General features: G+C 47.6%; 1 protein-coding gene across 4 annotated transcripts; it reads left to right on the forward strand.

The window, feature by feature from the left end:
• The first annotated feature begins 3,518 nt into the window (after positions 1-3,518).
• Positions 3,519-11,136, forward strand: UBXN10 (UBX domain protein 10). 4 transcript variants are annotated; one of them, XM_038376708.2, is made up of 3 exons: positions 3,519-3,622; positions 6,772-6,942; positions 9,273-11,136. In XM_038376708.2, the coding sequence occupies exon 3, from the start codon at positions 9,288-9,290 to the stop codon at positions 10,170-10,172; it is 885 nt and encodes a 294-aa protein (XP_038232636.1). In that variant the 5' UTR covers positions 3,519-3,622; positions 6,772-6,942; positions 9,273-9,287; the 3' UTR covers positions 10,173-11,136. The 4 variants fall into 4 exon arrangements, with proteins under 4 accessions (XP_038232636.1, XP_038232637.1, XP_038232635.1 ...); XM_038376707.2 differs by having other exon boundaries at positions 3,534-3,622; positions 6,729-6,942; XM_043499805.1 differs by having other exon boundaries at positions 3,604-3,622; positions 6,767-6,942.
• The last annotated feature ends 622 nt before the right edge of the window (positions 11,137-11,758 follow it).

Raw genomic sequence — 11,758 nt, forward strand, 5'->3', positions numbered from 1 at the left:
TCTCAATTGTTTCTAATGTAAATGAAAAGATTTAATTTGGGATTGAAAACATTTCCCCTATAGCACAGGAAACCCAAACAATAGCATTGTGGTAATGCCGAGGGGTTCTATTCTTTCCCCACAGGATACAAGGAATGAGAGTTACTCATAGCAAGCCACAGGAGAACATGGTCCCATAAAATAAACCTTTAATGTGAAATCTTTGTACATGAATAAGAAAGTAACAAATGGCCAAATTCAACCCGGCTGTAAAACTTCACTGACTTCAGTTTGGCTCTTGTATGTGAATTCTTGATAGTAAAACATATGATTTCATAACTGAAGCCAAAACACTACCATTTGTCTTTACACAGCTGTATGTTCTTCATTTGTTTGTTTGAATATTTTGCTTCTTTTTCCCCTTGGAGTATCCTTGATCTGTCCTATTGTCACTGTTAAGGAGGGAGTGATCTCTCTAAACAGTCACTTAAAACTATTTTTTTTAAACAGATTTAACTTTTTCACTAAAGTTTGAGATAAACCTTCTGAATTTTATATTACTTTGTAACTACTCTACATATTACTTTCATAGCTAGAGATTTTTAAAATGTCAGCTCAGATATCAAAGTTAATGGACCATATCCTCAAATAGTACAAGTTGGCATAGCGCCTTTTGCTTCAATGAAGCTATGTCAATTTATATCAGCTGAGTCCTGGCACAATATTTAACATAGAAGAATTTGTTTTTTAATAGCTATATATTACATTCAAATACAAAGAATGAGGCTTCCACAATTCTAAAAAGGGCTGTTCTTTTATGGAGGTCCAAACTTCAGACTTAAAAATAATTCAGAACATTTAGAGACATTATATAGCCTCGGAACAAAATCAATATATAATATAGGACCTACCAATCCTGACGATAAACTTTAAAAAAAATTAAGTACATTTTCCATCTTAGAAGATCCTTTCACTTTGGACCCCTGACAATTCTTTTGCAATAGCAAAAGCCACACCAACATAGATCAAATGGCAGGTTTCAGAGTAAGTGAGCTGTAGCTCATGAAAGCTTATGCTCAAATAGATCAAATGCTATTTCTTTTCCTTAGTTGTTCTTGTGCATTATTTTCTTTAGATCTGTGCTTACTTTTGGTTGTTTTATGGTGGTGACTTGTGCTTTCAGGGCGAAGCTTTGTTAGTGCTCCCAATTCCCCACTGCCTTGCAACCTGTGGGAAGAGTTACTTTAAACTGAGTATAAAATGCTCCCCTCCTGGTTTGGAAGCATCTCACATCCCCTTTTCCTAGGTGTCAATAGTGACACAAGTTAAAAGGCAATAGAGAATCAGGCACAATAACGCTGATATAGATGCAGACGTGTGTGTTCCTGATTTGTCTATCCTCCCCCATCTGATTTCCTGGATTTCTCTATCCATCTTCTTTAAAAACAGGTTCCTTATTTAGTTCTTCTTTTCCTCTAGGTTTCTCTTTGGTCTCTCCTTCCCGTCTTACTTTTTGGTGGTTGATTTTTCAGACCTTTTTACTCTCTGCATAGCTGGCGCTACATTTTCAACCCTGGCCATTGTGCAAGTCTGTAAACTTTAACCAAATCCTATTGCAGAGCAAAAAGAAAAGGAGTACTTGTGGCACCTTAGAGACTAACAAATTTATTAGAGCATAAGCTTTCGTGAGCTACAGCTCACTTCACCGGATGCATCCGATGAAGTGAACTGTAGCTCACGAAAGCTCATGCTCTAATAAATTTGTTAGTTTCTAAGGTGCCACAAGTACTCCTTTTCTTTTTGCGAATACAGACTAACACGGCTGCTACTCTGAAACCTATTGCAGAGCAGAAACATCTATTTTTTTTTAAAGTGACATGTCCTTCTTTGCACTGCACATTTTTAAAAGCAGCAGGTTCTGAAAGACAATCCCGCTGCTCTCCCAAAACTTACAATGGGGCTGGTACCATCACAACAAACCAAACATCAAAATCCAATCTGGTGAAGATGCATTAACAACATCACTGAGTTGTGGTGCAGCACTCCAATGATGGAACAAACCCATCATTCTGACATGATGCAGAGTAGCAAAGTAGATCTGTTTCGTGGCCCCAAATAATTTTACTCCTGCTTGCATAGTGTGAGATCTGTCTGGTAAACACTTATTTATATATTCTAGCATCTGGGGCAGCCAACAGATTGGGTTAAAACCAGGCTGCATAAACCCCCCACAACTTTAATCCAGCCAAAGCCCTCCTGCTTCTCCCAGAGCAGTGGTCACCAACCCGTTGACTGCAATCGACTAGTCGATCTTGGGGACTCTCACAGTTGATTGCAATCTCTGGTGGTGTAGTGGGGCTGCCACTAAAGCAGGCTCCAGGTCTGCCAAGGCCCCACACCCCTCCTGGAAGCGGCCAGCACGCCCCACGGCCCCGGGGTGGGGAAGGAGTCAGGGATCTCTGTGCTCCGCTCTTGCTTGCAAGCATCACCCCTGCAGCTCCCACTGGCTGGGAACGGAGGACCACACTGGCTGGGGGTGTGGAGTCTGGGGTGGGACTGGGGATGAGAGGCTTGGGGTGCCGGAGGAGGCTCAGGGCTGGGAGGCAGTGTGGGATGCGGGCTCCAGAAGGGAGTTTGGATGGGGGGGCTCAGGGTTAGGGCTGGGGGTTGGAGTGTGCGGAGTATGGGAGGGAGCTCAAGGCTGGGGCAGGGAGTTGAGGTGCAGGAGTAGATTCAGAGCGCAGGCTCTGGACAGCGCTTACCTCAGGCGACTCCAGGTAGCGGCCCAAATGTCCGGCTCCTAGACAGAGGGGCCAGGTGGCTCTGTGCACTGCCCGCACCTGCAGGTGCCGCCCCCGCAGCTCCCATTGGCCTCAGTTCCCAGCCAATGGGAGCTGGGAAACTGGCGCTCAGGGCGGGGGCAGTGCGCAGAGCCCCAATGGCTGCTTCTGTGCCTAGGAGCCGGACACGCCGGGAGCCAGGGCAGGCAGGAAACCTGCCTTACCTCACTGTGCCACCGACCGGACTTTTAGCGGCCTGGTCACGGCGCTGACCAGAGCCGCCAGGGTCCCTTTTCAACTGGCCGAAAACCGGACGCCTGGCAACCCTAGATTGCGCCCCCAGTGCGCTAGGTGCTGTACACGCCTGGACCACGGCCGCAGAGGCAGTGCTAGCCCAGGGGGGCCCTAAGCAGGAACATTCCCCCCCCCCCAGTAATAGTAAGGGAAGAGGGCTGAGAGCTGGCAACGTGCACGGAGCAGCCTCACGGATTTCCCGGGGGGGCAGCGTGCCCCTGAGGGGCCGAGCCCGAGCCCCTGCCCCCCCGCACTGCGCTGCATTGTGACGCCACGGGGCGTTGCCGTGGTGACGTGCGGCCTGGGAAGGGCCCCCCCGGCTGAGCCCGGCCCAGGACCCTGGTCACCCCAGAGCGGGAGGGCGGCCCTGGCCCTGGCGGCGGGCACTGGGGGGGGATACGCTCTAGCCAGCCTTCCCTTTGCTCTCTTTGGTTCAGGCGGGGGGGGGGGGGTCGCCTTTGTTCCGGTCACTGCCGGAAGTGGGGGACGGGCGGGGCCGGTTGCCGTGGCAACGCGGGGCTGTTTACCGGCGGGGCTGGGCGCGGGCTGCCGGATGGAGCGGGGCGGAGGTGAGAGACCGGGACCAGCCGGGCGGCCCCGTGTGCGCCCGCGGGCCCTTCCCGGGAGGGGGCCCTGCACCCCGGCCCCTCCTCGCCTAGGGGGACCCCGAGACGCCCCCCCCCTTCGTCCTTTCGGGAGCCCCTCGCCCGGCCAAGCACCACCCCCCCCCGGGCTCCCTCCCGCCCCGCCCCGCCCCGCCGACCTTCGGGATAGACACTTCTCGGACTTCCCACCCGCACAAGCGCCCAGTCCTTCCCCCCTCCCCCCCCCCCCCCGCGGCCGGGCGCACAGAGCGTCCCCCCTCCCCCCCCCCCCCCGCGGCCGGGCGCACAGAGCGTCCCCCCTCCCCCCCCCCCCCCCGCGGCCGGGCGCACAGAGCGTCCCCCCCCCCCCCCCCCCCCCCCCGCGGCCGGGCGCACAGAGCGTCCCCCCCCCCCCCCCGCGGCCGGGCGCACAGAGCGTCCCCCCCCCCCCGCGGCCGGGCGCACAGAGCGTCCCCCCCCCCCACTTGAGCTCCTAAGGGAGGCAGGTGTGGCCTAGTAGCTCGAGCCCTGGACTGGGCGTCAGGGGAGACCCTGTTCCCAGCTCCGCCACTGGCCGGCTGGGTCACCTCGGGCAAGTCCCTTCCCCTCAGTTTCCCCACTGACCCTGCTTTGTAAAACGTTGGGTCCCAGTTGGTTCGGAGCTCCGCTTGGCGGTCAGCTGATGGAAAGTGCTAGCCAAGAGCCGGGAGGGGGGTGGGGGGGCGTTATCTGAAAAATGGATTTTCAGAGGCCCTGAGCCGCTCCGGATAGGAGCTCAGCGTGGCCGAAAAATCACATCCAGCCTGACTGAAGTGAGGCACCCAAAACCTGAAGGCCTCAAAATTGGTGGCCCCTTTTGAAAGCATAAGGCCTCTTAGTACCACACCCAACGTGCATCCTTTAGAGTCCTAAATGCTGACCAGTGGGCGTCCTGTCTTGTAACTGCAGCATGAGGACAAAGCAGCTCAGCTGCAGGTTTGAGTACTAGTGCACTCAAATGACAATAAGAAAAAGAGTACTTGTGGCACCTAAGGTGCCACAAGTACTCCTTTTCTTTTTGCGAATACAGACTAACACGGCTGCTACTCTGAAACCTGTCAAATGACAATGCAGCTTCTCTTCATCAGTCAAGGGGATTTGTGTATTTATTGTTGATTTAACTAACTGTAAACATATACAAAATGCATGTAGCCCTTGGGCTACTGGCTAGTTGCCAATGCTGCCCTCACCAAATTAGGGCTCCCTTGGACTAAGCTTTAGATACCACCACAATTGCACAAAGTCAAGAAAGGTCAAGTCAAGTGAGTATTGGATTGCTTGCTCAGTAATTATACCCATTTGTTCAAAAGAACTCCCTGTCCTCTCCATTGTCTATGCCCTTTGGGAAAGCAGTGACTACTGTCTTGGGTCTTCAGCTGCTTAAAATCTTATTAATACAGTGCACAGCTCTATTAATATGGGCCTCTGATTGAGAAACTCAGGTTTAAAATGTGTCTTGTTTAAAGACTTTTTGTTCAATATCTTCATAAATGATCTGGAGGATGGTGTGGATTGCACTCTCAGCAAATTTGCGGATGATACTAAACTGGGAGGAGTGGTAGATATGCTGGAGGGGAGGGATAGGATACAGAAGGACCTAGACAAATTGGAAGATTGGGCCAAAAGAAATCTAATGAGGTTCAATAAGGATAAGTGCAGGGTCCTGCACTTAGGATGGAAGAATCCAATGCACCGCTACAGACTAGGGACCGAATGGCTCGGCAGCAGTTCTGCGGAAAAGGACCTAGGGGTGACAGTGGACGAGAAGCTGGATATGAGTCAGCAGTGTGCCCTTGTTGCCAAGAAGGCCAATGGCATTTTGGGATGTATAAGTAGGGGCATAGCGAGCAGATCGAGGGACGTGATCGTTCCCCTCTATTCGACACTGGTGAGGCCTCATCTGGAGTACTGTGTCCAGTTTTGGGCCCCACACTACAAGAAGGATGTGGATAAATTGGAAAGAGTACAGCGAAGGGCAACAAAAATGATTAGGGGTCTAGAGCACATGACTTATGAGGAGAGGCTGAGGGAGCTGGGATTGTTTAGTCTGCAGAAGAGAAGAATGAGGGGGGATTTGATAGCTGCTTTCAACTACCTGAAAGGGGGTTTCAAAGAGGATGGCTCTAGACTGTTCTCAATGGTAGCAGATGACAGAACGAGGAGTAATGGTCTCAAGTTGCAATGGGGGAGGTTTAGATTGGATATTAGGAAAAACTTTTTCACTAAGAGGGTGGTGAAACACTGGAATGCGTTACCTAGGGAGGTGGTAGAATCTCCTTCCTTAGAGGTTTTTAAGGTCAGGCTTGACAAAGCCCTGGCTAGGATGATTTAACTGGGACTTGGTCCTGCTTTGAGCAGGGGGTTTGGACTAGATGACCTTCTGGGGTCCCTTCCAACCCTGATATTCTATGATTCTATGATTCTATGGTGTGACAATTTTAAATGCAAAACATTTATTTTAAAATGAAATGATGCTGTCCAGCACTCAGAAGGTGCAAACAGAATTTCTTAGAGGATTATTCATAATTTTGCTCACTGTCAGTATATTTCTAGATAGCTGGTAACTCTGATTTGCCATGTTCACAAATCCTTCTTTGAAGGGGTGTAAGAGCTTTTAGCTCTTCATATTTGCTAAACCCAGGGTTGAGGTTGAGGGGGCCATTTAGGGATCTGGGGCAAAAAAAAAAAATTGGGGATTGGTCCTGCTTTGAGCAGGGGGTTGGACTAGATGATCTCCTGAGGTCCCTTCCAACTCTGATATTCTGTGATTCTGGGATATTGATTTTGCTGCCTTCTAGTTTATTTGAAGATATTCAAAACCAAATAACACTCCTGCCCTTTTCATATACTCCTAGGAAATTATTATTGGTGACTTAGATTTTGTGTCCAAATTATTACTGTCAGTCGTCTTCGTTGTACATTTATTGTGTTGTAACTAAATTGATCACGTATTCAAGTGGCTGAGTGATGATCATTGTACCTTAGAACAGCTTAATAGGGAAAGCATGTCAAGGCACACCTGTACATTGAGACTGTACTTTGTCTTTGCTAGACATTGTTTAATTTACTGATCATTTCCATTTCACTGAGACAAGAGAGGAAGGCGAAGAAACAAGGTGTTAAATAACACATCACTGGCAAAAGGCCCAGGAGCATCTGGTTTTCCAACTCTTGTTAATTTGATGAATACGGTGGAACATGAATGTTGGCATCCCCCTTGGAGTAACAGACGGTTTATGCACTTGAGGAGGCATTGGATTATGAAGGTGGGTTAGATGGCGGGGGTGGGGAGGGCAGCTTTCCCTGCAGAGGAGTGTAAATCCAAATAAACCTGCCATTGCTAAAGACTGGTCATTCCCAACGTTTTGTTTGGTTTTCGGGTAGCCAGTGTGTGACAGTGGTTCAAGGTACCATTATGGCATCCAGGGATTGCCAGGTCATATGGAAAACTTGCCCCTTTTCCCTTGGCCAAAACACCCTTACCAAGCGAGCTGGTGATGTCGGCATCATTATCCTAATTCTAAGCCACTGAACAATCCTCCTATTCAGGGGTGATCTTGCTGTGGCTCTAAGGCTGCTTTGAATTGGTGGAGCAAAGTGATCTCATTGCAGCTGAGGATCAGAGCCACTGAGTAGAATTCTACTCCATCTTTATTAGAAGGCCTATATAGTAACACCCATTAAGGAGATGAGCTTCAAGGTCTTTTGACTGGTCACTTACAACAGGTTTCAGTGGATTGAATCAGCCATAGTGGCTCAAAAGACTTAAATAAGAGACTTCAACATTTTTTAAAAGCCAAAGTGCAGTCAGTCTTACCTAAAAGTCCACACTGGGAACTTAATTGACACCGCAGAAACAGCAATGATTTCATATCTGCTCCTCCACATACATTCACTTGCCACATTCAATAAGTGAATAACAACAGAATAAAAAATGTTTTTCACTAAAACCTTTGTACAAACTGACAAGTGCACAACTGGCTACACTACAGAGTTATCCTGGGATTGGGTTAGCACACGCAGGTTAGTCTAGCTTGGGTGTGAGCATTCCCACAGCAAAGCCCTGCCCTCAGAAAACGGGGAGCGGAGATTAAAGGTGCCACCCGCTAGTACTCACCCGAGGGTGCTCCAGGTCTCTGGCGGTGGGTCAGGCGGCGCTCCAGGTCTTCAGCAGCACTTCGGGGTCGGGTCCTTCACTCGCTCTGGTCTTCAGTGGCACTGAAGGACAGCCCCTCTGCCACCGCAATGCTGCCAAAGACTGGAGTGAGTGCTGCCGAAGACACTACTGCCTGCCCTCTGCATCTGTACTCCCTCGTGTGTCTGGGGGCAGAGCCCATGATTTTTTGTGTTGAGATGCTCTAGGATCCTTTCACGGTTTTGTCAGTTGCGGGAGATCTTGCCTGTCCTCCAGGGAGGAGAGAAGGGAAATTGTGGGGAGGATATAAAGGATTACATGAGTTGCATCCTTACTGCAAAATGGGCAAGTTCCAGCCAGAGCTAAAGCACTACTTGAGCTACAACTCATACCCCCAGCCATGCAAGCAAGCATGGGTTCAAAGTGCAAAATAAGCACATGCTTGATGGTTTTGTGTATGGATGGTATTGGGGTTTGGGAGCACGGGTTAAAGCTACAGTGTAGACATACCCTTAGAGAGGAAGGATTGTGGATAAAACACTGGTCTGAGACTCGAGTTCCTGGTGCTACCACAGGCTTATGTGATCTTGGTTAAGGATAATAATACTTCCTCTCATCACCCTTAGTTTGTTTGGGGCAGTTACTGTCTCATAGTGCATGGTGCCTAGCACTAGTGGGCCCCAATCCCAGCTGGTGACTCTAGACGTTACTGCAAGATAAATAATAACACCCCATTCCATTTATTAAAATAAAGGCTTCTCCTACTTTAAATCCTTGAAGACCAGTAAGAACACTTAGCACTTGATATATAATGCTGTGCAAACATTAATATACAGTGTATACTATGTAAACTGATTTAAAACCTCTCTTTTGTTATCTGGCTTTAATATTTGAACTCCCCAAGAATCATGGTTCTGATTCCAGTGGGACTGACTCACCCATTTATCATTCTGATCTTAGTGAATGGAGTACCATGCTGCATGGGGACCTCTCTCATGAGACCTGAAAAAAACCCACCAAGGTTTTATCTGCTCTGTTCTATTATTAACATTGCACTTTTCACTGCTCGGGTGTCCTTTATCAGCATTTCCCTTCCTCTGTTGTGCAGCTGACCATAGCCCTTCATCCCAGATGTGGCTGCATCATGTTGTGAGTACATAGCTTGTAAGGCACTTTGAGATCCTTCCAGATAAAACCCACTTTTGTTTGTTCCTACAAGGAACCTTGATCTGTTACAAAGCCAGCATCTGGGAATACATGCCAAAAACTTGATACTTGACACAACAACAGTGCTGTTCTGTAATCTCCCCACACACAGTGAATCAATATATGCCAGGATACCCTACTATCATGTTAAACACAGTGCAGCATAAAAACAGGGGTACTCTAGTGAAATAAAAAGCTGTAGAGATTTGACCGATTCCTGTAACTTTTTTCTTCCCTCTGTCATCCCTTCTACAGGTGTCTTGAGAAGCAATGGCCACAGTAGCACCTCTGAACATAGCACCATCTGAATGCAACACCACTTTGGGCACTGCAGAAGCTTTCATTTGGCGGTCAAACACCATCAACATGCATGTTACCCGGCCGAAATCTGCCAAGGGACGTACAAGATCAAGCTTGAATTACTCCCATAGCGTGGAGGCCTATTCTTATAGAGTGCCATCCTCCCCTCAGCCAGCAGCTCCCTATGAAGCAGCAAGCAATCAAAGAGCATCATCTACCAAACAATCTTACCAGCCTGGGCAGGTGTCTCCTGATGAAATCCCAGAGCTCCTCCAACAAGTGCCCTTGAGGACCTCCTCTTCCCTAAATAAGTACAGAGTGCTCCCGTCCATCAGCAGGAAGGGCTTGGGGAAGAGTGCTGTGGAAACAGTGATTGAACAGACCAACAAACTGAAAATGAGTAGTAGACAGGAGGAGGAGCAACCATCCAAAGCTCTTCCTGGAGAGGGAAAATCCACTGGTATGACAGAGAAAGAAGGGGCTAGAGGGGAATACTCAAAAGTCCAACCTCCCATTTCTGAGAAGAAGCTCTTAAGGAAAACAAGAGAAGAAAGCTGTTCATCATCAATTTTAAACTTGGAGGAGCCACTGAAGAAAGAACCAAGACTGCTGCTTGCCGTTAGGTCTCCTTCTGGTCAAAGATTTGAACATCACTTCAGGCCTACAGACAGCCTTCAGACGGTCCTTGCTGTGGCAGAACAAAAGCACACAACCAAATACAAACACTGTCGTGTTGAAACAATGGAAGTGCCTAGGAGGAGCTTTCCTGACCTTACAAAGTCCCTGCAAGAGTGCGGGATCCCACACAAGTCAGTGTTGTGCATCCTCCAGGAAGTGCAAGATGGAGATCTCTAAATGTACAGTGATCTTACACAACTTCCGTCACCCCTTAGCATGTAACTCTATTGGATGCCATGGACTTCCCTTTGATGAGTGGTCTAGGAACTGAACCAGCCTGATCTGTTTCAGTGGTCTACTTCTTAGTCCCGCTGTCTTCCAAGCGCTTCCCTTGAAGAAGATTTGTATATAAATGGAGTGTGCTGAAATACTTATTTTAAAGTGTATGTACACACCACATTAAGAGTATCTATTTTTTCCATGTGTACAATCACAAATCACTTTAAGAATGGGCACCAGCTTCTTGGGCTTCGTAGTATTTCTAAATGGTTTTTAGAAGAGTTTCTATTCCTCTGGGAAGACCCACTTTGCTGATGCCCTCTCTTCTGGTGGTGGGAGGCCTGTCTTGTCTTCTCTGTTTTTGCTCCAGGAATGCACCACTTCCCCAAATGAAGTCTGAGTCAGGATAATACATGGAGCTGGGAAGATACAAGCAGCACTATTTTTATTCCTATTTTGATTCCTTAAAGCTATATGAGTGATCTTCATAATAAAGTAGCTTGTTGGCTGCAAGAACAGTTACAATGGTCAATACACAGAAAATGGTCTCAAAGCAGTAACGCAAACAGTTGGTAAGAGTAAATATGTTGCTGGGATGTGTTAAAAGTACAAGGTCAAGTACATTCAAGAATCAAACCATTCCCGTATAATCTCAGTGTTTTGAGTATGCCTGCTTTGTCTTCTCATAAAAGGAAAGTCATGGTTAAGGTGGTCTGATTCCTCTATGGATACAAAGAGGACTTTTTTTTTTTTTAAACTCATTAGCTTTCTTTCTTCAGCGAGTGTGTAAGATTGTGATGCCCACCTGTTAATCAGGAAATCCAGAGCTAAGGTGGATTGTCTGCTGTAACTTGGAATTTCAGTGCTGTTTGCTACTGCAATTTAATGTTCTTTTAAATTAAACTGCATTAAGTTGAGCGATTACCTGTTGCTTTTGCGTTTTGGCTAAATACATAAAGGAAGAGTTCTGCTGGGGCTATTATCTACCGAATAGACTGTGCCTCAAACTATTGGGACTCTTCTAGAGCTATTTATTTCCTATAGTTCAGAAAAATCAACCTGTTAGAGTAGAATGGCTTGGCCCTGGGGTTTTGTATTAATGCAGCTGCTGTGCATGTGCTAAAAAGTCTCACATTTTTTAGTGGAAAATCTTCCTGTCCAGGTGCAGTCGCTGAGTTTGAACACCCAGTATAATAAAAGAATGGATCAGGCTACCCGACCAGCCAGCTTGCCAAATAACAGGCTCCTTTTGAGTATTACAGGTGAAAAATGCAGTGTTTTTGCCTCACTGTAATGGCCAACCCAACCTTTTGTAAAGGGTGGTAGAATATTTGCTCTTTACTGTGATCATATATGCTGAATTTCAGTCAAAAGTGAATATTCATAGGCCAGCAATTAAGCCCCATTGAACAAGACAGCTGCTGAAATACTAGCACTACATGATGCTGCAAGTGGTGACACTGGTCTGTTGACTTCAACAGCAGCATTTAGAGGAGTACACTAAGCTAGAAGCATTCTCACTTGCCTTCGGGGGTGTAACTGTA

The sequence above is a fragment of the Dermochelys coriacea genome, chromosome 18 (genome assembly GCF_009764565.3).
Source record: "Dermochelys coriacea isolate rDerCor1 chromosome 18, rDerCor1.pri.v4, whole genome shotgun sequence".
In the NCBI taxonomy this organism is placed as follows: Eukaryota; Metazoa; Chordata; order Testudines; family Dermochelyidae; genus Dermochelys; species Dermochelys coriacea.

Bases quoted from the DNA above. Each gene is read 5' to 3' on its own strand.
- UBXN10 (XM_038376708.2), top strand. From the start codon at position 9,288: ATGGCCACAGTAGCACCTCTGAACATAGCACCATCTGAATGCAACACC.